Raw genomic sequence first — 27757 nt, 5'->3', positions numbered from 1 at the left:
TCACCTTACAAATTAGTAACATTAATATCAACAATAATGAAATTAATAAATTATATGACTTGGGGAGTTTTTCATAATCATGAGACGTCAGCGGGGTAATCTAACTGGTCAGGAAAATCTCTTGGCTCCAGGCACAGAGAAGGAAGTGTATTTTCCCTAGTGGTAATAAATGTGTAGCAGTCTAAAAGTTACAGAAGCTGAGAACCAGCAGTTCTGATTTTGAAGTACACCAACAGAAGAAATTGAATAATTCACCAGATTGTGATCTATTTAATTGACGAGACGTGGATAACCATTTGCCTCTTGGTGAGAGGAGACCTGAATATAGGATAATTGTTCATAAGTTATAGACAGAACTACATAAGACCGAATCAAGTAATGTAGCACTCCAGTAAAGAGTCCCCAATCACAGCCACTGTATTTTTTTTCAAGGAACATGTAAGGAATAAGTCTCTCCCAGATGATACTGATGCTTTCAGTGAATGGGCAGTTGTTATTAGTTCACTTTTACTGCAGAAGAGCAGATGCATAGACTGTTTACACAGGCAGCCCAATTTTCAGATTTTTTTTTCTGAGATGTTCTTAGTCAAAATACCAATTAGATCAATTGGGCTAACTGTGTAAACAAACCCATATTGGCTTTGATGAAAGCAAGCTCATTTGTCTTGTCTCTGGTTTGTGTCCCACTGTAATATTATACAGGACCAGAGCACGACAGAAAGGGTCATTTATGTGACATTTCAAACAGCTGTATGTTTCTTAATGTATTTTTATTCTACAAATGACAAACCGATGAACAAGTGTTTTCTAGCAGCTGGAAGTTTCATGTATTTTTGGGATGTTTTCTGTATTGGGGTCATTTTAATTTATAATAAAATTTGACAATTGCCTCACTGTGATTATTGAATATCGCATTGTTTTAAAGAGCTAGTTCTTGACGCTAGTGATTCAAGATGTCACACTCAGATAATTAACAGTAACACATTCAATATACTGTTATTAAATCTGACAAGGAAAAACTGAATTGGAAAGAAGTGGAACACAAACACATTAATCTCTTCTTGCGTGTCACAGAAAAATATTGACCAATCAAAGCTCACATATGATTTGTAGTATTACCCCATAGAGATTAACTTAGCTGCTTACCTACCACCAGTGTGTTCATTACATTTTACAACAGAAACTGTTTACCATCTTAGAGCCAAACATAGCAAATGAAACGGAGGGACCTACCTGAATTTGTGCAATAGAAACTTGTTTTCGTTGCAAAACGTTTTGGAACAGAAACCAATTCGGCAAAATGAATACACCCCAGTTATGACATGAATCACAGCGTATTCTGCATGCTTTACACCCCACACCAAGCACATGGATAAATAAGTACTAATCATGGGGGCAATTGACTATACGGATAGCTAAACTGAAACATTGGTATACATTGTAAGTGGTGATGGTGGCATAAACTAGTCACTTCAACACAGAGAATGTACTCAGCTTTTGGCTCTTTTACTTAACTAAGCAGGAACCATCTTACAAGTTCAACAGCTGTGTATCGATTAAAATTGTATAGTTTAGTGGAGGGTTCATAAGTGCTACATGAAAGGGACAGAGAAAATCCTATCACATGAACACTTGAGAAAAGGAAAGATGCTCATATTGGTAGGTGGAATGTTGTTTTGTGTAACATTGAGTAGTCCAGCTTTATCCTCTTCGCCCTTCTCCCCTTCAGAGGCCGGAGAATCTTTGTCCAGGGACTGTTGATCCTCTCCTGAGGGTGTAGCAGTGCTCAGTTGAACTCTGAAATCCTGCCAGGCCTGCCAGTTAGATTCCAACAGTTCATGTAGTTGGTCATTCAGTGAGTCGTTGCGTTCCTCCAGGTCCTCCAGGCAGGAGTTGATCTGATCCAGCAGTGTTAATGGCTACATACTCTGCCAAAAGAGAGTGATATGAGAACAGCAAAGATGTGCAATTCCTAACAGACAAATACAGACACCCTATTGGCTTATGTACACAGCTGTGAATGACAACACACACAGTTTTGTTTTATTATCCTTGTGGAGACCAAAACATGTATTCCCTTTCTAAATCCTATGTTCCCTAACCCTTAACCTAAAATAGCATTTTTCCTCATGGGGACCGGCGAAATGTACCCACTTGTCAGAATGTTCCTTGTGAGGACTTCTGGTACCCACAAGGATAGTTAAACCAACAAAAAAACGCACACTGTATCTCTTAAATCACAGCCGCAGAGATGATGCTTCCTCCGTGATGACATCGAAACATACCAGTATTACCTGAATTCATCTTCATTGTCGATGATGTCATCGTCAGTTGAGATGTTAGGATCTCCATTTGGTCCAGACATATTGTTGTTTATTTCTTCTGAGGTTTAACAGCGGTTGACATCCAATTTGTTTCATTACCGCCATCTACTAGACTGGAGTACAACTCCATTATACACTTGAAAAATACAAATGTACTAAATAAATACCCTACCATCTAACACTACACTCACTAATTTCAAAATGATATAAAATTAAATGAACACCACCCTACTCCACTAATTAAATGTATTTACTCCTACCTCATGCCATCACCCTGAAAGGATGGGACGTCACCACTTAACACACCCTGTAACTCTTCTGATGTCAAGTCTAGCACACCCAAATACCTCTCTGCAGCTGCCACCACAACCTCAATTTTCCCGAGACTTCCGATCCATCCCTTCAGTACAATGTGACAACTAATGCACTACTCTAACCCTGGAAACCTCAACCTGCCTCTCTCGCAAGGGACATTTATGATCCCCAGCTCCATAGGCACACCAACAATTAACACAACTACTTTCCCCCATACTACACATTCCTTTGTCTCATGCCCTTCTGCACATTTCTCACACCTTGGACCCTCCCTCCTACACGCTGCTGCCACATACCCATAAACTTGACACCTGTAGCGTCGTAATGTAGTCGGCACATCGCTCGTACAGGATTACTTATATATCCAAACTTTATCGGGCAAAGACTCAACTTCAAAAGAACAGACAATGACTTCCGTTTCCCCACCCTGTTTGCGTCGCATCAAACGACGATCATCACATACACCGGGAATCTTTCCCCTCAGCTGGTCAACTTTTATATTTACTGCTACCCCTGTTATCACTCCTTTCATTTGTGCCCTTTTCTTGAGAACGAAACAATTCACTTTTCTTGCCCTCATTAGTTTTACTCCAAGCGTATTCTCCCTCTGCCTCACAAAAACACAAACAGTTATCACTAGACTATTTCTAGTTACCATCACCCAACAATTTTTTTCACCCACCGTGAAACCACAAATGGATCAGCAAAAAGGGAAGAGTACGCTTTTTTCCATAAACTTCACTCCTACTGCCAGACTCTTCTTCATCCTGATCCTCGGTGCATACCTCGGTATACAATAACTTCACCGAACCTACTACATAGGATACTTCACACTTATTCACTTCCATTTCTCCTCCTGTCTTCAGCTCCCCCTGCTTACACTTTCTACCATTCTTATTTAACAAACCATCTCCCCTTTCCCACAATTTTTATCCGACACAAGCCCTATCTTTTTCCCTCCATTCCTCCTCCGTTTTCCAAGTATAGGTCTCCTCCTGCTGCCCCACTCCTGACACCCATCTTGTTCTAGCTTTCTCTAGGGACTCCATTTCCGCCGAGCGCTCTTCTCCCTATTGTTGTTTACGTAGAATTAGCTACACTGAAATGAATTAAGAGAAAAGATGCGTTAGCTGGCACTGCAGCCCATGTAGCTAACGTTAGTAACTTAACACAGATAAACGTTTACTTACATTACTATGTTCATCACCAGTGCACTTCACATATAGTAGGGGTTTCTATTATAATATTCTACTGGAAAACAAAAACCTAAAAAGGACTACATCATAATGCACAAATTGGACTTAGCTGGACTGCTAGCTAACAACCGCAGCCTGTCACTTAGTGTCAGATGACTGATGATGAAACACTGAGAAACAAGCTCCCCGACATGACCCAATGTTCAAACATTGCTTTACAAATACTTCAAGAGATCTATATCTACAATATAGTTGGCCTTGCAATTATGAGTTAGAAACTGTATGGTCTGGTCTGTTTGGCAAGTGTTCCCGGAAATCTTGCGACGTTGTGCCTCTGGGTTTAGAAACTCAGTGGTACCAGGTCCCATAAATATCGATTCAATTTCAATTTAAGGGGCTTTTTATTGGCATGGGGAAACATATGTTTGTTTACATTGCCAAAGAAAGTTAAATAGATAATAAACAAAATTGAAATAAACAATACAAAATGTACAGTAGACTACAATCACAAAAGATCAAAAAGAATAAAGACATTTCAAATGTCATATTATTTCTATATACATTTTGTGAATTCTTGGTTGGTGAGTAGACCCCAGACCTCACAACCATGAAGGGCAATGGGTTCTATAACTGCAAGTATTTTTAGCCAGATCCTAATTGGTGTGTCGAATTGTATGTTCCTTTTGATGACATATTCATAGAAGGCCATCAAAATATATCAGACTGCTCCATACTGTTATAAACAATAGGTGGCGCCACAGTCCTATAAATCTTGAGAGGAAGAAATACGCCCGTGTAGCCACGTGGGGCGAATCACACATGACTGGCACAGCTAGTAGCTAACAAAAATAAAATAAGAACCTTAGTTAGCTTTCTAGCTAATCTACAATGGAGGACCTACCTGCAGATATCAAAGCTTTCCTTATGAATCACCCATTTTTTGAACTTACGGACGACGGCAAAAAGGTTAGAATTCCAACCGCACCAAACTTATTTTCACAAAATATCGTAAAGACTAACGTTGGCAAAAAAGGTAGCTAACGTTGGCTAGCTAGCTAATAATGTTATGCTGTATCTGATGTGAACTACATGACATGTATATGACAGCATTTTGTTTCACCTTTTTATTTTTTAGATCAAATGCGTACTCAATGGACATGATTGTCCTTGCAACCTCACAGAGCTCCAGAACTTCACCAAAGGGAAGAAATATCAGAAAATGTGTTCTAATGCAGAGTTCAAATATAGTCAATATGAACCACATGTTGTGCCCAGCTCGAAGCAACCGTAAGTATTCCCCAAGAGCCATAATCTCAGCAGTTGGCGGTTTCGTGTTTTAGAGGGGAGCAGGGCTTGAGTGCATGCATCTATGACCTCTTGGCAGATACTATATGATATTACACCCACATTCAAAAAGGCTAGACATTCCCCCTATCTCTCTCCAGACCCATCCAGAGGTTCTCCAACTGCTGCCACCAATTCAATGTGGTTATAGGACTTCTGTGGTTATCAAGTGCCTGTCTGTCTCTGAAGTTATGTCCCCACTCTCTAACCAGTTCTTGGGGTTAGGGTAACTGACCAATTCTGTATGTCTGACCTTCAGCAATCATCTCTTCTGCAAGTTGACTCTCAGACACATCAATCGCCTGCCACACCATGTCTTACAGCATGTCAATGGGAAGCGGTTCCAAAAAGCGAAGAAGAAATGTCAGTACTTCTTGCCACCCAAAATGCCCTTCCTCCTACCTACCCTCAAATGTTGATGCTTCCTTTCCACACAAAGTTTTTAGAGGTTTTCCACTGAGTGCTGTTGTGTTGTTTCAGAGGACTTTAGTTCTGCGCTTTCAATTTACCAGTGAATCGTCTTTACAATCCATCAGATATGTCTCTAAAATAGAACTACCTGAAACACCACATAGATGGTTGTTTTCACTGTTGTCAGTACAGTTTATGAATTGTCTAATCTCTCCCCTAGATGAAGAGTGTCTGCAACAGGGTGTGGAGTACATGCCAGCCAGCCTCCAACAGAAGAAGCCCAGAGATAGAGAGAAAGATGGGGAGAGGGGGCGCAACTTCCAGCGGGGGAATGGAGCGTGGGCTCCTGACTCCAGCGACGAGGGAGGCAGTGACTCAGAGGACAGCATGAGTGACCTGTACCCCTGTTAGTACTTCAGTCATTTTTGTGTGAAAAACAGTCAATGGTGACACTGGCAGTGTCAGAATACACATACTAGTGTACTAAATAGTATGCAAAAAAAAAGAAGAGATTTATAGTATTTAAAATTTCAAAAATAGTACTCCTAATGAGTGATTGCTTTGACTTCCGCCATTCGTTCATTTTGGAACAGCCTGTCAATTTATCTGATCATCAGCTGTATGACACGACTAATGTCTGCTGTGGATGAGCTAGAACACACAGTATGTGGATTCAAGTATATTTTATTTCTTACATTTGCTTCCTTTCTGGAAGGTGAAAACTAATGTCTGGCTTTTTCTTTACCTACAGCCACTTTATTCTCTCTGAAAAAGGAGACAGAGGGTATGGAGGAGGAAAAAGATGCCTTTAAAACAGATGATGAGGAGATGGAGATTGATAAACAGGCGCCACAGAAACGCAAGAAGGTCAGATGGCTTAACCCTCGTGGAACTGTTTTTTTCACCAGTAGTGTTGAGCAGTGTTCCAAGCAAACAGGTCTGCATGTGGTTGTTGAATTACTGTAATTAGTAACACTGCTCTCTTTGCATCTTCGACAGGTTCAGGATGGGGGTTTCCAGAAGAAATTCAAGAATCATAACTGTAAAAGAAAAGGTTTTAAAGACCATGTTAAAAATATAAAATAAAGGTGAATGCTGTGCCCATGTTAAAAATATAAAATAAAGGTGAATGTTGTGCTTCTCTATTTGCACTTTGATCTTGTCATATGCTCTCATCCTGCCGAGTGTTCCTACGTAGATTCAAACATAAGGCTACTCCAAGTAGCTAATTATCAGTTTTTCTGTCTAATTTTGAGCAAAAGTTGACAATCAACACTACATCTGTAATGTTCCACACAAAAGCATTTTCTTGTCTTGACATGGATTCTGCTATTGCCCAGCACCAAATGTACATCTTACAGATGCTCTTATCCAGAGCGACCTGCACTCATCAGTGCATACATATTTATATTTTCCCATACTGGTCCACTGTGGGAATTGAACCCACAACACTGCCGTTGCATGGACCATGATCTACCAACTATGCCACACAAGACACAATGTAGTCCTATATAGCATCTCATCTACAGCATTTGATGTTCATCATATAGCTCCAATTATGAAAATGTCCCAAATGTACTCACTTGACCATAGATAGTGGAAATATTTGATAACTGCCAGATTAGGTATTTGATGGCCTGCTACCAAAGACTTTTGGCTCTCCTCCGTTGCTGACGTAAGATTATTTTTAAACATGTTAACCCTTGCAAGGCTGCCAGCCCAAACGGCATCCCTAGCTGTGTCCTCAGATCATGCGCAGACCAGCTGGCTGGTGTGTGTACGGACACACACCCTATTACAGGGGCCAAGTCACTGGCTTACTGGTGCGCTTCCATGCAGTCCCTAGGAGGGGTGTGTCACTTGAGTGGGTTGAGTCACTGACGTGGTCTTCCTCTCTGAGTTGGCGCCGCCCCTTGGGTTGTGCCGTGGCGGAGATCTTTGTGGGATATACTCGGCCTTGTCTTATGGATGCTAAGTTGGTGGTTGAAGATATCCCTCTAGTGGTGTTGGGGCTGTGCTTTGGCAAAGAGGGTCCGGCGGTATCATCGAATGGAGCCACAGTGTCTCCTCACCCCTCCTGTCTCAGCCTTATATCTGGAGTATTTCTCCAGTGTCCTGTGTGAATTTAAGTATGCTCTCTAATTCTTTCTTTCTCTCTCTCAGGGGACCTGAGCCCTAGGACCATGCCTCAGGACTACCTGGCATGATGACTCCTTGCTGTCCCCAGTCAACCTGGCCGTGCTGCTGCTCCAGTTTCAACTGTTCTGTCTGCGGCTATGGAACCCTGACCTGTTCACCGGATGTGCTACCTGTCCCAGATCTGCTGTTTTCAACTCTCTAGAGACAGCAGGAGCGGTAGAGATACTCTCAATGATCGGCTATGAAAAGCCAACTGACATTTATTCCCGAGGTGCTGACCTGTTGCACCCCCGACAACCACTGTGATTATTATTATTTGACCATGCTGGTCATTTATGAATATTTGAACATCTTGGCCATGTTCTGTTATAATCTCCACCCGGCACAGCCAGAAGAGGACTGGCCACTCCTCATAGCCTGGTTCCTCTCTAGGTTTCTTCCTAGGTTTTGGCCTTTCTAGGGCCATGCTAGCCACCATGCTTCTACACCTGCATTGCTTGCTGTTTGGGGTTTTAGGCTGGGTTTCTGTACAGCACTTTAATAAATTTGATTTGATTTGATTCAATCTCTCCCTATCCCAGTCTGCTGTCCCCAAATGCTTCAAAATGGCCACCATTGTTCCTATACCCAATAAAGTAAATCTAACTGAACTAAATGACTATCGCCCGTCGCACTCAATTCTGTCATCATGAAGTGCATTCAGAGGCTTGTCAAGGATCATATCACCTCCGCCTTACCTGTCACACTAGACCCACTTCAATTTGCTTACCGCCCCAATAGGTCCACAGACGATGCAATCGCCATCACACTGCCCTATAACATCTGGACAAGAGGAATACCGATGTAAGAATGCTGTTCATTGACTATAGCTCAGCATTAAACACCATAGTACCCTCCAAGCTCATTAAGCAAGAGGCCCTGGGTCTCAACCCCAACCTGTGCAATTGGGTCCTGGACTTCCTGGCGGGCCACCCCCAGGTGGTGAAGGTAGGAAACAACATCTCCACTTTGCTGATCCTCAACACTGGGGCCCCACAGGGGTGCATGCTCAACCCCTCCTGTACTACCTGTTCACCCATAACTGCATGGCCATGCACGTCTCCAACTCAATCATCAAGTTTGCAGATGACACAACAGTAGTAGGCTAAATTACCAACAATGCTGAGACAGCCTACAGGGAGGAGGTGAAGGCACTCGGAGTGTGGTGTCAGCAAAACAACCTCTCACTCAACGTCAACAAAACAAAGGAGAGGATCGTGGACTTCAGGAAACAGCAGAGGGAGCACCCCCCTATCCACATCGAAGGGACAGCAGTGGAGAAGGTGGAAAGTTTTAAGTTCCTTGGTGTACACATCATGGACAAACTGAAATGGTCCACCCATACAGACAGTGTGGTGAAGAAGACGCAACAGCGCCTCTTCAACCTCAGGAGGCTGATGAAATTTGGCTTGTCACCTAAAACCCTCACAAACTTTTACAGATGCACAATTGAGAGCATCCTGTCGGGTTGCATCCCCGCCTGGTACGGCAACAGCACCACCCACAACTGATAGGCTCTCCAGAGGGTGGTGCGGTCTGCACAACACATCACTGGGGGCACACTACCTGCCCTCCAGGACACCTACAGCACCCGATGTCACACGAAGGACAAATAGATCATCAAGGACTACAACCACCCGAGCCACTGCCTGTTCACTCTGCTACCATTCAGAAGGCGAGGTCAGTACAGGTGCATCTAAGCTGGGACCGAGAGACTGAAAAACAGCTTCTATCTCAATGCCATCAGTCTGTTAAACAGCCATCACTAACACAGAGAGGCTGCTGCCTACATACAGACTTGAAATCATTGGACACTTTAATAAATGGATCACTAGTCACTTTAATAATGACACTTTAATAATGTTTACACATGTTGCATATATATATATATATATATATATATATATATATATATATATACATACTGTATTTTATACCATCTATTGCGTCTTGCCTATGCTGCTCTGTCATTGCTCATCAATATATTTATAGGTATATATTCTTATTCCTTTACTTAGATGTGTGTGTATTAGGTAGTTGTGGAATTGTTCGATTACATGTTAGATATTGCGGCACTGTCGGAACTAGAGGCACAAGCATTTCACTATACTCGCAATAACATCTGCTGACCATGTGTATGTGGCCAAAAAAAGAAGAACATTTTATTCAATTGAGAGAACGCGCAAACTTTGGATCTTGTTGTTACTACAAGGTCTTTGCTATTTAGCTTCTGTCGCACAGCGTATGACGTAGAAGCAACTGAGGAGTCATCCCTCCACATGTCGTGTGTATCTTTGCAGATCATAATTTCGAGTAAACAACCTTTAACAGATTCGATCGGGGTAAGTGTGCATTTATTTGTGTAGTATATGGTTTCAAATATTCATAGCTACGTTTTCAATGCGTGCTTGTTTACTTTCTCGCTAGCTTGGTTGGCCAACGTCAACAAACAACTAGGAGAGGGTCACACAAAGAAGATAGTTTAATGCCAATTGTATTAGCATACTGCCTAGTCTAAGTGATATATTTTACGTTTTGAAATATTAATACATTTGATCAAATATTCGTGCTTTTGCTTCGCGATGGACTCGCCTCATAGCCAGCCGTAGCTTCATGTCAGCTAACTATATGTAAAGAAGATATGCGTGCAATGATGATGACTTATGTTGGTCTCATATGGCTATTTATTCCTTCTTGTTACAGGGGAGCCAACATAATCAGTCCCACAAATTATCTCCTAAACTGAGAACATTGACAGGACTCTTCTTTGGGTCCTTGCTCTCCACAACAGCTGTTTGCTATGGCAACTTCATCCCCAAGGTTCACGTGGTGTGATTGTCGCAAACATAAGATTCCTGTCAAAGACACCCATGAGCTGTGTCTGCACTGTCTGGGCATCCAGCATGCCAAGGAGGCTGTGCTGGAGTACGGCAAATGCCCGCACTGTGCCAAGATGGACTGGAGCACCTGCATCAACCGCCTCACTAAAGTTCAGGAGATAATGCACCGCGAGAGCCAGCAGAGGAAGCACGAGGCAGCACAGTCTGAAGTTCAGCCCAAACCTGAGACCACTTCAGCTCCCATCAAGGAACCAAAACCGGAAGAAAATACAGTCCCCACCCTGCCCCCACATCGGCTCTCTGCTTCCACACCAGCCCATTCCTCCACCATGCCAGTGTTGTTCACCATCCTCTCCCCACCCCCAGCGCAGGCAGGGGACAATTTGAGCATCCCAAAAGGCACTTTTCTCTCACAACTTGCTATTCAGCAGTCAGCTGACTCCACCCCATCCTTGAGCCAATCAGGTTCCAACATGCTGACCTCCAGCTCCTGTAAACGACACGGTTTCTCATCGTGCTGCTCCAAACGCTCCAAACGAAGCCGCGGTAGCCACAGGCGGAGACGCTCTCCCTCCTCCTCCTCTTCCTCTTCAGGCTGGACCTCTGATGAAGATGATTCCTGCCCCTCTGGAAAGGGAAGGAGGTCTCAGAGGGAGTCGCGGCAAGCTGTCCGGTCAGAGAGGAGGCACGGTGAGCTGGTGGAGGTTGTTCAACAGGCCGTCCAGCTACAGTGGGCTGTTCTGGAGAAGCGCATTGAGGCTCTGGAGAGGAGAGGTGCTGAGGCTGTTGTGTCGTTCCCCACTCCAGCCCAAACTATACATCTTCATGCCTCCATCCCTCTGGCATCCACCTCGTCTCAGGAGGGCAACCAGAGAGATTTATCCTGCCCTGTCAGCGAGCAGCTGGTGACGGAATCTATGTCCGGTACCATTGTGAAACAGGAAGAGGAGCCTTCCTCCATTTCGTTTGCCTTGAGACCTCTCAGTGATGGACACCGTGAAGGGGAGGATGCCTCTCAGTCAACTGAGGGTCCTATCTCTAAACAGGACTTACTGGAAGCTATGGAGCTTCAGAGCCTCATGGCACGTGCTGCCAAGTATCTTGGTATAGACTTTCCCAGCACACCAACCAGCCTCAGCCCACCAGACCCCACAATGGTGCCGGAGTTTGAGGACCTGGTCCAGAGCTCTTGGCCAAACCCTGCCAGCTCGAAACCGTACAGGGAGCTTTTCTCTAAGATGTACAGGCTTCACGACTGCCAGTCTCCAGCCTATGACCAGATGCCCCAGGTCAACTGCTTCATGTCGGCCATCTTCCAGGCGGTGAAGCCCACAGAGAACAAGGAGGCGCCGGTGCCAGCTGAGCGATGGCGTTTCACTGAGACTCTAGTAGAGAGGATGTACCAGACTGCTGGCATGCTTGCCAAGACGGCCAACTACCTGCGCTACCTATCAGACTACCAGAGGAGGCTTCTGCTGGAGATCACTGAGGATTGTCCAGCTCAGCGTTTTATGGCGGCCCTTAATGAGCTGAAGCTCATTGGCCAGTTCACCCTCCAGCTGTCCTCCCACCAGGCTGAACTGTCTGGAAGGGTCATGGCTGCTTCTGTAGCCATCCGAAGACAGGTCTGGATGGCTAAGACCAACTACACAGACTCTCTGAAAGCCACTGTGGCTGACCTTCCATTTGTGGTCAGTCACACCTTTGGGGTTAGCTCAGCCTCTGGCCCTAGCTCGACTGGAATGGTGTGCAAACAGGAACCGTTGTAAAGGCTACATTTGTTACATGTACATAAAGTGTGAGAAGTATGAACTTTTACCTGTGCTGAATTGGGTTGAGGCCACTAAATGGTTCACTTGTAGACATGTAAATATGGAAATATTCTTTATAGTCTTATTGCACTCCAGTTCAATATACCTTTTGATAGAATGTTTTTTTTTTTTATCTAGGAATTTTGCAACTGTTTTTGAACAAAGGTAGCATAGTATCTGTCTTGACTGTGTTACAGTACTTTTGACCGCGTGTTTGGTAAACTTCTTCAGAGGTTATGTTGAAAGTAAGTTTCTTGTTCATTATGAGATTTATAGTGCCTTCAGAAAGTATTCACACCGCTTGACTTTTTCCCCATTTTATTTTACAGCCTGAATTTTAAAATTGATTACTTTGACATTTTGTTTCACTGTCCTACACACAATATCCCATAATGTCAAAGTGGATTTAATCTTTTTTTTTCTTTTTTTTTTTACAAATTCATAAAAAATGAAAGCTGAAATGTCTTGAGTCAATAAGTACTCAACCCCTTAGTTATAGCAACCCTAAATAAGTTCAGGACTTAATATGATGCATGGATTCACTCTGTGTGCAATAAGTGTTTTAACATTAGTTTTGAATGACTACCTCATCTCTGTACCTCACACATACAATTATCTGTAAGGTCCCTTCTTAATCGAGCAGTACATTTCTAACACAGATTCAACCACAAAGACCAGTGAGGTTTTTCAATATAAAATAAATACATGTAAATACTTTCTGAAGACACAGTATGATAGATATCATCTATTATTTTTCTGTCCACTACCTCACTCTTCTGCAGAAGGTCTGTTATTGCATAAAAAGTATAATAAAAGTGCACAAATATTATCCTCTGATTTTGTATTTATTGTGAAAATAGTCAGTAGTTTGTTAATATTGAATAGGAAAATGTCACATCTTCCGCATAGAGATGATCAAATAAATGTACGTCTGTAGCATGGCAGAAGTCAAATCTAATTTAATTGATCACATACACGTGTTTAGCAGACGTTTTTGCGGGTGTAGCGAAATGCTTGTTTCCCAATATTGAGTCACATTGAAGATTGTTTACATGTTGGTGTTTTTGTCATGCTGCTTGATACACTACAGTAGGCCATATCTCATGTAAATTAGTAATGTTCTCATCTATAATTGTTTACATGAGCAAACCAGTAAACATAGCAAAATGACGAACCCCCTGGATAAGTATACGTGGCAAACAGCGCTCCGTAGACCAATGCTGCGTTCTGGTGCATGTCTGAACTAGGAAACTTAGACATTTTCGACTTGGCAACTAGTTGAACGCGGCACTTGTACAGCTACAACCACGCAGTAATTCGGGACATTTCAGCGTTTTCTAGTTCCGACTAGTACATGAACGCTGCGAAACGAGGTGCTATCGTTGCAACGTGAAGCATTGTGGGGCAGAGGCGCATTTGTGACAGCGAAGAATTGCTCAAGTGAATATCGGAGGCAGAGGAGTTAGCTAATATTACCTTCACGTTGATAACGTATAGCACTAAGCCTCAGTATCTATCGTTAGACATGGGGCAGGAGGAGCTCATGAGTCAAGCTGAAGATGTGGCGGACCAGGTAACTTCCTTGTTTCACAGCTAATTAGTTGTTAGCTAGCGGTACCTTAGTCAGACTCAAAAGGAAATCTGGGTTCTTAAGTTACAGTAGCTAGCTAGCTAGCCACAGCTGCTTGAGTGAGTGACTCGTTATAGCTTGATGGCTAATATTACTTGCTCAACTAGCTAGCTACACGCATTATTTGATGTTACTGTAAGTAATTTGGTTTTCCAACTACGTTATCACACGTTAGCTATCATCATGTAGCTAATAGCCAATGACTGCAGCAGTACAAAAGTGCACAAATGATTGTCCTCTTGTGCTTTTCCTGCTTGTTGTAGCCAGATCCAAACATGCATGGTTCTGGTTGTAATGTTAGCTATCTAACGTTAATGTCTGGTTAGCAAATATAACTCTGGCCACATATTAACAAACGGTAGTTGACGTTAGCTTGCTAACTTAACTAACGCCAGTTGACTGTACTGTAAGTTACAAAATGTATCAACTAGGTATGGCTTGTTCTGGTGGCCTTCCAAACTAATTGGTAAATCAGTGGCACTTTGTCATTAATGAATCCCTCACTGCAAAATGTGTTTGTAAACCTCGACGCCATAAGTTTTATGGCAAGTCATTTTCTGAAAGTTCCTATTTAGTTTTAATCACAATTCCTATGTATTATTAATCACTTTACCATTGTGAAATGGTACTGTGGTTGCTCAATCGTGTGTTGGGCTTATATTGCCAACAACATGGAGGGCTTTGCAGCTTACCTCTTGTAGCCAGGGCCTATTACATGTGGTTGGTTCTATTGAACTAACTCTTTTAGCTGAAATGCAAAGAACTGTGCACATTGACTGCCCCACAGCCATGCCACCACACTCAGTTCTTACGACGGTGTGTGTTGTGTAATGTATAAGAAAGAAAATGTGAACATGTTATGGTCTTGTATGCCCCTACAGTAGGTCTAGCTTGTTGTCCTGTGGATGAAATTGCAATCCCCTTGAAATGCTCTGGTCAATAAGGGGACAGTGTCAAGAACCGCATAATTCAGGTTACGTGTTACCCAGGGTGGCAGGGTAGCCTAGTGGTTAGAGCGTTGGACTAGTAACCGGAAGGTTGCAAGTTCAAACCCCCGAGCTGACAAGGTACAAATCTGTCGTTCTGCCCCTGAACAGGCAGTCATTGAAAATAAGAATTTGTTCTTAACTGACTTGCCTGGTTAAATAAAGGTCAAATAAAAAAATAAAAATGAAGATTACACAGGAAGTCATATAATGCAAGCCTTACAATGCAATATTTCAAGACCGATGCTATTTCAAATTGTTCTACAGCCTACAGCCTAACTCTAACCACGTGAGATTTTTCTGTTTACTAGGCCTATTTGTTTTTCTTTACACAGTTGACATACTACACAGTTGACATACCCTAAGGATATACATTCAGTGAGTGTGTAACCATAGGTAGAGAATACAATAGGATCTCTGTGGGTGTAACCTAGTCTTGCTACTTTTATGTGAACTTTTTGAATTAGCACCAGCTAATACCAAATATTTGGTTTACCACCAGGTAAATGACATGCCAAGTCCACTCCTTAGGTTATTTTACAGCAATGCTTAAAATGTCAGTCTGAACATGTACACCTCAAATTGCTGTGCCATGAAACGTGGCTTAAGGTAGGCCTGCCCTACACTTTCAAAGGCACATTCTTCACTAATAAGCTCTAAGAAAACAGTTTTAGTCTAATGTAGGCTACTCCACTATGCTCCATATCTAGGCTGTCACAACACCTTCTACATCATCTGATTGGCTGCTAGGCCCTCATGTGCCGCTATGAATGGTCAAGTTTGTTTTTCATGGCTCGGTGCCCCGGGTGGGCAGATTCTGTACATTTTAGACCATTCCCTTGGTCCTTAAGTGAAATCTCCACCCATCCGGGGCACCGGGCCACGCAAAACGAACTCGCCCACTGACTTGGGAGTTGTTGAACTGTGATAGGCTGCCAAGACCAGGCAGTGCTGATGTGGACTGTATGGTGGGAGGGGTTGTGGGATGATTAATGTTCTTCTGCTATACTTCCTTTAGTAGGTAGAATATGATTAGTTTCAATGTATGGAGGGAAGCCAACATAATGGAGCTTTAGTAAATGTAGGACAGTTTTTTTTTTTGCGATCTAAGTGAGCAGGGGTTTATTTCACACATAGTGGTTGCAATGGTCAATAACCTGACACAGGATATATTTGGATTTGCAGAATTTAAAAGTTTGTAATGTAGTACTTTACTACATTGATGCTGACACAAATCAGTGTGCTTTTTTTTCTATGAGAGTCTGTTTTAGTCCATCTTCCTAATAAATAACCCTAACCCTTCTTACCCCACCTCAGGCCCTGCTGAAATGCAACCAGCTGTCCTATGCTCTGTCTATTGTCCCATATTGCTTTTGGAATGCCCTTGCATGTTATCTCATGATTTTCAGTATATTTATTTCCTTTTCCTCATTCTGGTAAAGCCAGTAGGAGGATTTGCACTCAGGCTAGAATTAATGGTGGCTGGTGCGTAGAAAACATTTCTATAGAGTTCAAAAGGTCCTCACTCCAACCATGAAAATGAATAACCCAGTAATAATAACCTAATGAAGTCGAGACAAAAAATAATATACTTAATCCATGCTCAAGGAGTTGCTAGGGCCCCCCCCCTCCCCGGCAAACCCTCCCCTAACCCGGATGCGCTGGGCCAATTGTGTGCACTCCTATGGGACACCCGGCCACAGACGGTTGTGGGACAGCCCGGGAATGAACCCGGGTCTGTAGTAACGTCTCTAGCACTGACATGCAGTGCTTTTGACCGCTGCACCACTCGGGAGGCAATTTAAATACCGTTTTACCACTCCATATGTGTATACTGTATTCTAATCAAGGCTCATGCTGTATAACTACTGCAGTACACACCTTTTCTATTCATATACTGTCTATACACACCATTTTTTATATATATATATATATATATATATATATATATATATATATATATACTGCACTCTGACATTGTTTGTTCTGATATTTATATGTCTTAGATTTGTGCTAGAAACAATTATTTCGCTGCCCCTGTGATTACATCTGCAAAGTATGTGTATGCGACAATACCATTTAGAGTTTTCACTGAACAAAAATATAAACGCAGCATGTAAAGCGTTGGTCCCATGTTTGATGAGCTGAAATAAAACATCCCTGAATTTTTCCATATGCACAAAAAGCTTATTTCTCCAAAAAATGTCACATTTATTTACATCCCTGTTAGTGAGCATTTATCCTTTGCCAAGAAGCTGATTAAACATCATTACACAATTTGGCAATTTGAATGAAAAAGGAAACCGCACACTGCTCTTGATAGTATCACTGATCTTTAAGCTTTAAAAAAAAAAAGCCTTCGTCAGAGCTTTTGTGATTTTTTTTTAAATTACCACCCATATGTAGACCTAGCCCCACCCACATATGCATTTCATAAACATTTGAATAAAGTGTGTAAATAAGACGTATTAAACACGTCTGTAAAACCACAATGAGGACATAGCAAGTTTTCATTAATCATTGGGTACATCATACGAAAAACAGAGTAATCTTAAATAGGGACATAATTAATGTTCAAATTCACAACATAACGTACATAGACATTTTACCGACATAACAGAGCCCACATGGACATTTAATAATGTAAATAACATGGGTGGTAGAACATGTAATAATGTCATTTATTTGGAACTGTTTTCCTGTGTGTTGGTGGCAGAAATATTCACCCTTCATCATATTGTTGTACTGTGCGCATCCTCTGCATTTATAGCTACTATTTGGAAAAGGGCGTGAAAGAGCCTGGCTGATTTTCTTTAGTGGCTGGCAGTTGGCATGAACAAATTTATTGCGTAAATTGCAACCTCTCCTATACACAATACGTGGTGGATTTTTAAATTCAGCTGGCAAAACTGGGTTTCATGATAAAATATGCGTTTTTCTTGATCACATCTCCCACTTTTCGCAAGTTCAAAGTATGTAGTTGTGAACATAACGTAGTGTTCTTTAGCTTTAGTATATGTAGTTGTGAACATCAGTGTTCTTTAGCTTTAGTATATGTGGTTGTGAACATTAATGTTCTTTAGCTTTAGTATATGTGGTTGTGAACATCAGTGTTCTTTAGCTTTAGTATATGTGGTTGTGAACATCAGTGTTCTTTAGCTTTAGTATATGTGGTTGTGAACATCAGTTCTTTAGCTTTAGTATATGTGGTTGTGAACATCAGTGTTCTTTAGCTTTAGTATATGTGGTTGTGAACATCAGTGTTCTTTAGCTTTAGTATATGTGGTTGTGAACATCAGTGTTCTTTAGCTTTAGTATATGTGGTTGTGAACATCAGTGTTCTTTAGCTTTAGTATATGTGGTTGTGAACATCAGTGTTCTTTAGCTTTAGTATATGTGGTTGTGAACATCAGTGTTCTTTAGCTTTAGTATATGTGGTTGTGAACATCAGTGTTCTTTAGCTTTAGTATATGTGGTTGTGAACATTAATGTTCTTTAGCTTTAGTATATGTGGTTGTGAACATCAGTGTTCTTTAGCTTTAGTATATGTGGTTGTGAACATCAGTTCTTTAGCTTTAGTATATGTGGTTGTGAACATCAGTGTTCTTTAGCTTTAGCGGGTCTCTTTTGTAACAGTTCATCTTGTGTTTTTCCCAAAGCCAAATGAAGAGCTTCATCCACACATTGTGGCGAATAGCCTCTTAGAAACCTAATGCGCATCTCCGCTGCTTTTTCTAGATAATCCTCTGTGGCGTGTCATATATGGCGCAGTCTGAAAAACTGGCTTCTAGGGCGTCCTCTTTTTAAATAGAGTATTTCTGTCTGTTTCTTTTCTATACAGAGTTGTAAACAGGGTTCCATTTGATTTCTCAATCCACATATTGAGGTAATGAACAGTTGAGTGTCACATTCAATAGTTAATTTAAGATTGGGGTCAATGTCATTGAGTAGTGCCATAAAATCGCGATGGCTTGATGGCAATTTGAATGCACAGAAATACCGTGACACAATCCTGAGGCCCATTGTGAGGCTTACTGTGTCCAACATCTGTATTCCCAGTCATGTGAAATTCATATATTGGAGCCTAATTAATTTATTTCAATTGACTGATTTCCTTATGAACTGTAATTCAGTAAAATCTTTGAAATTATTGCATGTTGCGTTTTATATTTTTGGTCAGTATAGATGGATACAATACTCAGTACAAATCTGAGAGGGCGGGGCAGGGGGGGGGCACTGCTGGTGCGTCTACTAGAGGTCGACCGATTATGATTTTACAACGTCGATACCGATTATTGTAATAATGACAATTACAACAATACAATTACAACAATATGAACACTTCTTTTAACTTAATATAATACATCAATAAAATCTATTTAGCCTCAAGTAAATAATGAAACATGTTCAATTTGGTTTAAATAATGCAAAAACAAAGTGTTGGAGAAGAAAGTAAAAGTGCAATATGTGCTATGTAAGAAAGCTAACGTTTAAGTTCCTTGCTCAGAACGAGAACATATGAAAGCTGGTGTTTCCTTTTAACATGAGTCTTCAATATTCCCAGGTAAGAAGTTTTAGGTTGTAGTTATTATAGTAATTATAGGACCATTTCCCTCTATACCATTTGTATTTCATTAACCTTTGACTATTGGATATTCTTATAGGCACTTTAGTATTGCCAGTGTAACAGTATAGCTTCCGTCCCTCTCCTCGCTCCTCCCTGGGCTCGAACGCAACGACAACAGCCACCATCGAAGCAGCGTCACCCATGCAGAGCAAGGGGAACAACTACTAGAAGGCTCAGAGTGGGTGATGTTTGAAACGCTATTAGCGTGCTAACTAGCTAGCCATTTCACTTCGGTTACACCAGCCTCATCTCAGGAGTAGATAGGCTTGAAGTCATAAACAGCGCAATGCTTGACGCACAATGAAGAGCTGCTGGCAAAATGCACTAAAGTGCTGTTTGAATTAATGTTTACGTGCCTGCTTCTGCCTACCACCGCTCAGTCAGATACTTGTATGCTTGCTTGTATGCTCAGTCAGATTATATGCAACGCAGGACACGCTAGATAATATCTAGTAATATCATCAACCATGTGTATGTAGTTAACTAGTGATTATGATTGTTTTTTATAAGAAGTTTAATGCTAGCTAGCAACTTACCTTGGCTTACTGCATTTGTGTAACAGGCAGGCTCCTTGTGGAGTGCAACGAGAGAGAGGCAGGTCGTTATTGCGTTGAACTAGTTAACTGTAAGGTTGCAAGATTGGATCACCCGAGCTGACAAGGTGAAAATCTGTCGTTCTGCCCCTGAACAAGGCAGTTAACCCACTGTTCCCAGGCCGTCATTGAAAATAAGAATGTGTTCTTAACTGACTTGCCTAGTTAAATAAAGGTATATTAAAAAATACAAATTGGCACCCAAAAATACAGATTTCCAATTGTTATGAAAACTTGAAATCGGCCCTAATTAATCGGCCATTCCGATTAATCGGTCCACCTCTAGCGTCGACACAACATTACAAAAAATACACAAGGTCCAATCCCAATTTCAGACCTTGGGGGTGTAGAGTTTTTAAAAGGAAGATTCATGTCCTCATTCACTGTTTTACTGTCAATGCTAGTGCCTGCTGAAATGTCCTTGTCGTCTATCCCAAATGCATGCTTAAATGTCCCTTTCTCTCTCTCGCAGTTCTTGCGAGTGACTAAGCAGTACCTGCCTCACCTGGCCCGGCTGTGTCTAATCAGCACCTTTCTGGAGGACGGCATACGCATGTGGTTCCAGTGGAATGAGCAGAAGGACTACATTGAGGCCACATGGGGCTGCGGCTACTTCCTGGCCACCTGCTTCGTACTGCTCAACCTCACAGGACAGCTTGGTGAGCAAGGCTGGGATCATCAGCTCGTCATCAATGTTTTTATCTTTACAATCTGCATGGGTCCAGATAGGATCCATCCATGCATGGATTGAAAAAGCTTGCTCAGTAAGTCTCTCAAGTGCCTTTTAGCCCAGGACTAAGGTTAATCTGGTTTCGTGCCAAAACCCCACGATCATTCATTTACTATTGACTAATTTGAGTCAATAGTGTGGTGTGGGCCGTGAATGATGACCCATACTGTCTTTGAAGGCTGGGGAAAGATACAGGGGTTGAAATAAGTGTGAATGTCACCCTTTTTGGGGAAGATGGGGAACAAACTGTTGTGCTGGTTTGATCCTTAACTGTCTGTCATTCTTTTTCTCTCCAACAGGTGGCTGTGTCCTTATCCTCAGTAGACATTTTGTACAGTATGCCTGCTTTGGATTATTTGGAATCATAGCTTTACAGGTGAGGAAATATCTAACATATTGGTATTGCAATGCACCCCTCTGTGATTTTGGGCTGACAGAACTCAAATGGTTGACAGCTTGACACTGGTTATGTTCATGAATTTCTGGCTGTATAATATTTCATGCTGAATGTATTTTTATTTTCTCTAGACGGTTGCATACAGTATTTTATGGGATATAAAATTTCTGATGAGGTAGGTCTCCCATTAAGTTTATGAATAAGATACAGTGGGGCAAAAAAGTATTTAGTCAGCCACCAATTGTGCAAGTTCTCCCACTTAAAAAGATGAGAGTAACAAAAGTTTATCTCAATACTTTGTTATATACCCTTTGTTGGCAATGACAGAGGTCAAACGTTTTCTGTGAGTCTTCACAAGGTTTTCACACACTGTTGCTGGTATTTTGGCCCATTCCTCCATGCAGATCTCCTCTAAAGCAGTGATTTTTTTGGGGGGGGGGCTGTTGCTGGGCAACATGGACTTTCAACTCCCTCCAAAGATTTTCTATGGGGTTGAGATCTGGAGACTGGCTAGGCCACTCCAGGACCTTGAAATGCTTCTTACGAAGACACTCCTTCGTTGCCCGGGCAGTGTGTTTGGGATCATTGTCATGCTGAAAGACACAGCCACGTTTCATCTTCAATGCCCTTGCTGATGGTAGGCTTTGTTACTTTGGTCCCAGCTCTCTGCAGGTCATTCACTAGGTCCCCCTGTGTGGTTCTGGGATTTTTGCTCACTGTTCGTGTGATCATTTTGACCCCACGGGGTGAGATCTTGCGTGGAGCCCCAGATCAAGGGAGATTATCAGTGGTCTTGTATGTCTTCCATTTCCTAATAATTGCTCCCACAGTTGATTTCTTCAAACCAAGCTGCTTATATACTGATAACAAGTTCAAACAGGTGCCATTAATATAGGTAACGAGTGGAGGACAGAGGAGCCTCTTAAAGAAGAAGTTACAGGTCTGTGAGAGCCAGAAATCTTGCTTGTTTGTAGGTGACCAAATACTTATTTTTCACCATAATTTGCAAATAAATTAATTCAAAATCCTACAATGTAATTTTCTGGATATTTTTTTCTCTCATTTTGTCTATCATAGTTGAAGTGTTCCTATGATGAAAATTACAGGCCTCATCTTTTTAAGTGGGAGAACTTGCACAATTGGTGGCTGACAAAATAATTTTTTGCCCCACTGTATTTACATATTAAATTGAAAACATACATTTGACTTAAGTTTATTTTCCATTACTTTACCAATTACACTCACCGGCCAGTTTTATTAGGTATAGGGTTAGGGTTTAGTATCGGGTCAAGGCCCCATTTGCCTCCAGAACAGGCAGAATTTTTCAGGGGCATGGATTATACAAGTCGGAAACGTTCCACAGGGATGTTGGTCCATGCTGAAGCGATGGCATCACGCAGTTGCTGTAGATTGGATGGCGGTATGCCATCACCACCAACCTGTACCTTTGAAACTAGGCAAGACGGGTCCATGGACATTTGTGCTGCTTCTGCCAACTCCTGACTCTGACATCAGAATGATGCAACAGGGACTGGGATTTGTCTGACCACGCAATGTTGTTCCACTCCTCAATTCTCCAGTGTTGGTGATCACGTGCACACTAGAGCCACTTGTTTTTTTTTAACTGATAGGAGTGGAACTGTTACACTGGTCATCTGCTGCAATAGCCCAGCCGTGGCAAGGATTGATGAGTTGTGCTTTCCGAGATGCCGTTCTGCACACCACTGTTGTACTGAGCCGTTAATAGCCTGTTTATGGCCCGCCTGTTATCTTGCACGATTCTTACAATTCTCCTTCGATCTCTCTCATCAACAAGCTGTTTTCACCCACAGGACTGCTGCTGACTGGATGTTTTTGTTTGTCGCACCATTCTGGGGAAACCCTAGACACTCGTGTGAAAAGCCCAGGAGGGGAGGGGGTCGTTTCTGAGATACTGGATCTGGTGTGTCTGGCACCGACAATCATACCATGCTCAAAGTTGCTTAGGTCACTTGTTTTGCTCATTCTAACGTTCCATCGAACAGTAACTGGATGCCTGTCTGCCTGCATTATATAGCAAGCCATGGCCATGCGACTCACTGTAGGAGTGATGCATTTTCATGAACGGGTTGGTGTACCTAATAAACTGGCCATTGAGTGTAATATGAGTGTTTACGTGTCTTAACCTTGGGTAAATTTTCCTGTCTGTTCCACTAATTCTATAATCCTTTATGTTGAACTATGGATCCTCTTACACCCTGTCCCCTCCTTCCCTCGAACTCCTCTCTCAGGAACCTTGCCCTGGGAGGTGGACTCCTGCTGTTACTAGCGGAGTCGCGTTCAGAAGGGAAGAGCATGTTCGCTGGTGTCCCCTCCATGGGAGAGAGCTCGCCAAAGCAGTACATGCAGCTGGGAGGGAGAGTCCTGCTGGTGCTCATGTTCATGACCCTGCTGCACTTTGACCCCAGCTTCTTCTCGGTGAGTAGACCACACCGCCTTGCATCTATGGTGCCACTCAGGAGGGACTATAAGTATGGGGGGAAAAAATCAGTATTATGCATTTTCTCATAATCAATCAAATCAATCAAATTTATTTTATATAGCCCTTCGTACATCAGCTGATATCTCAAAGTGCTGTACAGAAACCCAGCCTAAAACCCCAAACAGCAAGCAATGCAGGTGAAGAAGCACGGTGGCTAGGAAAAACTCCCTAGAAAGGCCAAAACCTAGGAAGAAACCTAGAGAGGAACCAGGCTATGTGGGGTGGCCAGTCCTCTTCTGGCTGTGCCGGGTGGAGATTATAACAAAACATGGTCAAGATGTTCAAATGTTCATAAATGACCAGCATGGTCGAATAATAATAATAAGGCAGAACAGTTGAAACTGGAGCAGCAGCACAGCCAGGTGGACTGGGGACAGCAAGGAGTCATCATGTCAGGTAGTCCTGGGGCATGGTCCTAGGGCTCAGGTCCTCCGAGAGAGAGAAAGAGAGAAGGAGAGAATTAGAGAACGCACACTTAGATTCACACAGGACACCGAATAGGACAGGAGAAGTACTCCAGATATAACAAACTGACCCTAGCCCCCCGACACATAACTACTGCAGCATAAATACTGGAGGCTGAGACAGGAGGGGTCAGGAGACACTGTGGCCCACTCCGAGGACACCCCCGGACAGGGCCAAACAGGAAGGATATAACCCCACCCACTTTGCCAAAGCACAGCCCCCACACCACTAGAGGGATATCTTCAACCACCAACTTACCATCCTGAGACAAGGCTGAGTATAGCCCACAAAGACCTCCGCCACGGCACAACTTAAGGGGGGGGGGGGGGGGGCCAACCCAGACAGGATGACCACATCAGTGACTCAACCCACTCAGGTGACGCACCTCCTCCAGGGACGGCATGAGAGAGCCCCAGTAAAGCCAGTGACTCAGCCCCTGTAATAGGGTTAGAGGCAGAGAATCCCAGTGGAAAGATGGGAACCGGCCAGGCAGAGACAGCAAGGGTGGTTCGTTGCTCCAGAGCCTTTCCGTTCACCCTCCCACTCCTGGGCCAGACTACACTCAATCATATGACCCACTGAAGAGATGAGTCTTCAGTAGAGACTTAAAGGTTGAGACCGAGTTTGCGTCTCTGACATGGGTAGGCAGACCGTTCCATAAAAATGGAGCTCTATAGGAGAAAGCCCTGCCTCCAGCTGTTTGCTTAAAAATTCTAGGGACAATTAGGAGGCCTGCGTCTTGTGACCGTAGCGTACGTGTAGGTATGTACGGCAGGACCAAATCAGAGAGATAGATAGGAGCAAGCCCATGTAATGCTTTGTAGGTTAGCAGTAAAACCTTGAAATCAGCCCTTGCTTTGACAGGAAGCCAGTGTAGAGAGGCTAGCACTGGAGTAATATGATCAAATTTTTTGGTTCTAGTCAGGATTCTAGCAGCCGTATTTAGCACTAACTGAAGTTTATTTAGTGCTTTATCCGGGTAGCCGGAAAGTAGAGCATTGCAGTAGTCTAACCTGGAAGTGACAAAAGCATGGATTAATTTTTCTGCATCATTTTTGGACAGAAAGTTCCTGATTTTTGCAATGTTACGTAGATGGAAAAAAGCTGTCCTTGAAATGGTCTTGATATGTTCTTCAAAAGAGAGATCAGGGTCCAGAGTAACGCCGAGGTCCTTCACAGTTTTATTTGAGACGACTAAGTATGCAGAGATCAAACTGAGTTTGCATTTGGGGTGTTTCTTTGAAGATTATGCACAGTTATCTTAGGCTGTCAAATATCTAAAAACCATATGAAGTGCTGCATTCATTTAGATAGGTTCTGGTGCAACTGTTGAACAGGAGCAATGGTGGTTCAGACTTCTAACCCATGTGTCCCTCTCCACTCACCCAGATCCTCCAGAACATGGTGGGCACGGCCCTCATTATCCTGGTAGCCATCGGCTTCAAGACCAAGCTGGCAGCCCTGACCCTGGTAATATGGCTGCTGGCCATCAACATCTACTTCAACGCCTTCTGGGCGGTGCCCGCCTACAAGCCCATGCATGACTTCCTCAAGTACGACTTCTTCCAGACCACGTCCGTCATCGGAGGGCTGCTGTTGGTCGTAGCACTGGGGCCCGGCGGGGTGTCCATGGATGAGAAGAAGAAGGAGTGGTAGGGAGAGGGGATACACATTTTTCTGGCCAACCACATCCACAGCAACCTCCCCCTCCGCCACTCTGTCTCGTCCTTTCTTTTTTTTTTTCACATTGTTTTCCAGCTGCTGTTTTGAGTTCAATATGGTTGATACTGGATTTTTTTATACACCTATTTGTGTCTTTATTTTGTGGCAAGAGAACCCCAGCTGATTTTGAATAAATTGTCGAAGTGTAAGGTAACTAATGAGTTACAGTGGAGTAAAAAAAAAAAAGTTGTTGCAGAAGGTATGAATATCCCAATGTATTTATGGATGTTACCATAACCTTTCAGAAATAACCCGTTTTTTGGGAATAGCCAAAAAGTGGTAAAGGTGTATCATCAGTTTGATTGCCAATGAAAACACCAATCTTTTCCTGCTTGGATGTTGGACTATCTGTGACTTGCTCATCATATCAATCCTGAGACCGCAGGCACTGAATATGATACGATTCTCCCTCACTCTAGGTTGCCATCTTCCCCTCGGGATGAATTGCAGGGGGTGTGTACATTGTATACTACTATTCAAAATGGTGGATTGAAGTGTGCTTGATTTAATATTGAAACCCAATTGCTAGCACCTGAAATCTTTTTGGGCACTTTGTACTGTATGTCTTGCGCAAATGCCTAGTAAAAACTAGTAACTGTATTTTAACAGGGCAATAGGGGGAGCTCAACATTTTTGTAAAACACCATATTCTACAATCTAGAGAAGCAAGTAGAACTGGACAGTCCGTGATCACCCGACATTGTATTTGCTCATGTTTATGTTCTATACGGTTTAAGAAAAGAGAAATTAAGTATTGATTTTCAGAAGTTTATATTGTATTTTTGAGTATTTGTTTTGTTTTTACGAGATCATGGCGAAGAAATAAAAAAATGTCAAGTGTTTCTGATTGCAGTGTGTAGTTCGGGGCGGGGCTCAATGTGGGCAGAGTCACAAGTTTGACTCCACCCACCGGTGTTTTTTGTGTGTTTCGTCTGAGGTTTGACAGTCACACACACGTTTGTGCAAGGCACACGTTTAATACAAACGTATTTCATTTTTGAAGACCGTAAGAAACATATAAAGTGGTACCAGCACGTGTTGTAACACTTTTTGCTTCATGCTATATTTGAGACAAGCTACTGATATTGTTGCAGTGAACAACAGACTTGTTATGTATGTCATGTACTGTTAAAATTGTGTTGATAAATGTTATAACTTTAATTATATTATTTAATTGAGCTTATATATACATTTACTACCTATCATGATTTATAAAGCTATTTACTTTCCTCATGAGAATGGAGACAGACTACCATATAGACATACTGACAAGATGAAAGTGCTTTAAACTCAGAAAAAAAAGAAACGTCCTCTCACTGTCAACTGTGTTTATTTTCAGAAAACTTAACGTGTAAATATTTGTATGAACAAGATTCAACAACTGAGGCCTAAGTAACAGTCAGTATCTGGTGTGGCCACCAGCTGCATTAAGTACTGCAGTGCATCTCCTCCTCATGGACTGCACCAGATTTGCCAGTTCTTGATGTGAGATTTACCACACTCTTTCACCAAGGCACCTGCAAGTTCCCGGCCATTTCTGGGGGGAATGGCCCTAGCCATCACCCTCCGATCCAACAGGTCCCAGATGTGCTCAATCGGATTGAGATCCGGGCTCTTCGCTGGCCATGGCAGAACACTGACATACCTGTCTTGCAGGAAATCACGCA

The 27757-nt window shown here is 42.5% G+C and overlaps 3 protein-coding genes and 1 long non-coding RNA gene across 5 annotated transcripts; 3 read left to right on the top strand and 1 right to left on the bottom strand.

Annotated features, from left to right (window-relative positions):
* Nucleotides 1–751: 751 nt before the first annotated feature.
* LOC110524747 lies at nt 752–4008 on the bottom strand. Its single transcript, XR_005051713.1, has 3 exons — nt 3830–4008; nt 2295–3738; nt 752–1928 (listed from the first exon to the last, which is right to left on the bottom strand). It is a non-coding gene; the product is annotated as an uncharacterized LOC110524747 (long non-coding RNA).
* A 604-nt stretch (nt 4009–4612) lies between these two features.
* Nucleotides 4613–6959, top strand: surf2 (surfeit 2). 2 transcript variants are annotated; one of them, XM_036977243.1, is made up of 6 exons: nt 4613–4801; nt 4971–5122; nt 5439–5542; nt 5811–5996; nt 6342–6457; nt 6590–6735. In XM_036977243.1, exons 1-6 carry the CDS (start codon nt 4724–4726, stop codon nt 6674–6676), a joined length of 723 nt encoding a protein of 240 aa, XP_036833138.1. In that variant the 5' UTR covers nt 4613–4723; the 3' UTR covers nt 6677–6735. The 2 variants fall into 2 exon arrangements, with proteins under 2 accessions (XP_036833138.1, XP_036833137.1); XM_036977242.1 differs by having other exon boundaries at nt 6342–6959.
* A 3053-nt stretch (nt 6960–10012) lies between these two features.
* Nucleotides 10013–13248, top strand: LOC110523585. The gene is made up of 2 exons (XM_021602421.2): nt 10013–10110; nt 10472–13248. Exon 2 carries the CDS (start codon nt 10569–10571, stop codon nt 12375–12377), a length of 1809 nt encoding a protein of 602 aa, XP_021458096.2. The 5' UTR covers nt 10013–10110; nt 10472–10568; the 3' UTR covers nt 12378–13248.
* Nucleotides 13249–13749: 501 nt separating this feature from the next.
* On the top strand, nt 13750–26932 carry LOC110523589 (surfeit locus protein 4). The gene is made up of 6 exons (XM_021602426.2): nt 13750–13992; nt 20728–20914; nt 21285–21361; nt 21514–21557; nt 23653–23839; nt 25758–26932. The coding sequence occupies exons 1-6, from the start codon at nt 13945–13947 to the stop codon at nt 26022–26024; spliced, it is 810 nt and encodes a 269-aa protein (XP_021458101.1). The 5' UTR covers nt 13750–13944; the 3' UTR covers nt 26025–26932.
* The last annotated feature ends 825 nt before the right edge of the window (nt 26933–27757 follow it).

Source organism: Oncorhynchus mykiss, chromosome 5, assembly GCF_013265735.2.
Source record: "Oncorhynchus mykiss isolate Arlee chromosome 5, USDA_OmykA_1.1, whole genome shotgun sequence".
NCBI classification, from domain to species: domain Eukaryota; kingdom Metazoa; phylum Chordata; class Actinopteri; order Salmoniformes; family Salmonidae; genus Oncorhynchus; species Oncorhynchus mykiss.
Note: the sequence above shows the minus strand (reverse complement) of the source record. Positions and strands in the feature narration are given on the sequence as shown.

Excerpts from the sequence above, each read along its gene's own strand:
- surf2 (XM_036977242.1), top strand. The coding sequence starts at position 4,724 with ATGGAGGACCTACCTGCAGATATCAAAGCTTTCCTTATGAATCACCCA. Across the intron at positions 5,543-5,810 it reads CCAAAAAGCGAAGAAGAAAT|ATGAAGAGTGTCTGCAACAG; the intron begins GTCAGTACTTCT and ends TCTCTCCCCTAG. Across the intron at positions 5,997-6,341 it reads CATGAGTGACCTGTACCCCT|CCACTTTATTCTCTCTGAAA; the intron begins GTTAGTACTTCA and ends CTTTACCTACAG.
- LOC110523585 (XM_021602421.2), top strand. The coding sequence starts at position 10,569 with ATGGCAACTTCATCCCCAAGGTTCACGTGGTGTGATTGTCGCAAACAT.
- LOC110523589 (XM_021602426.2), top strand. The coding sequence starts at position 13,945 with ATGGGGCAGGAGGAGCTCATGAGTCAAGCTGAAGATGTGGCGGACCAG. Across the intron at positions 13,993-20,727 it reads CTGAAGATGTGGCGGACCAG|TTCTTGCGAGTGACTAAGCA; the intron begins GTAACTTCCTTG and ends TCTCTCTCGCAG. Across the intron at positions 20,915-21,284 it reads CAACCTCACAGGACAGCTTG|GTGGCTGTGTCCTTATCCTC; the intron begins GTGAGCAAGGCT and ends TCTCTCCAACAG.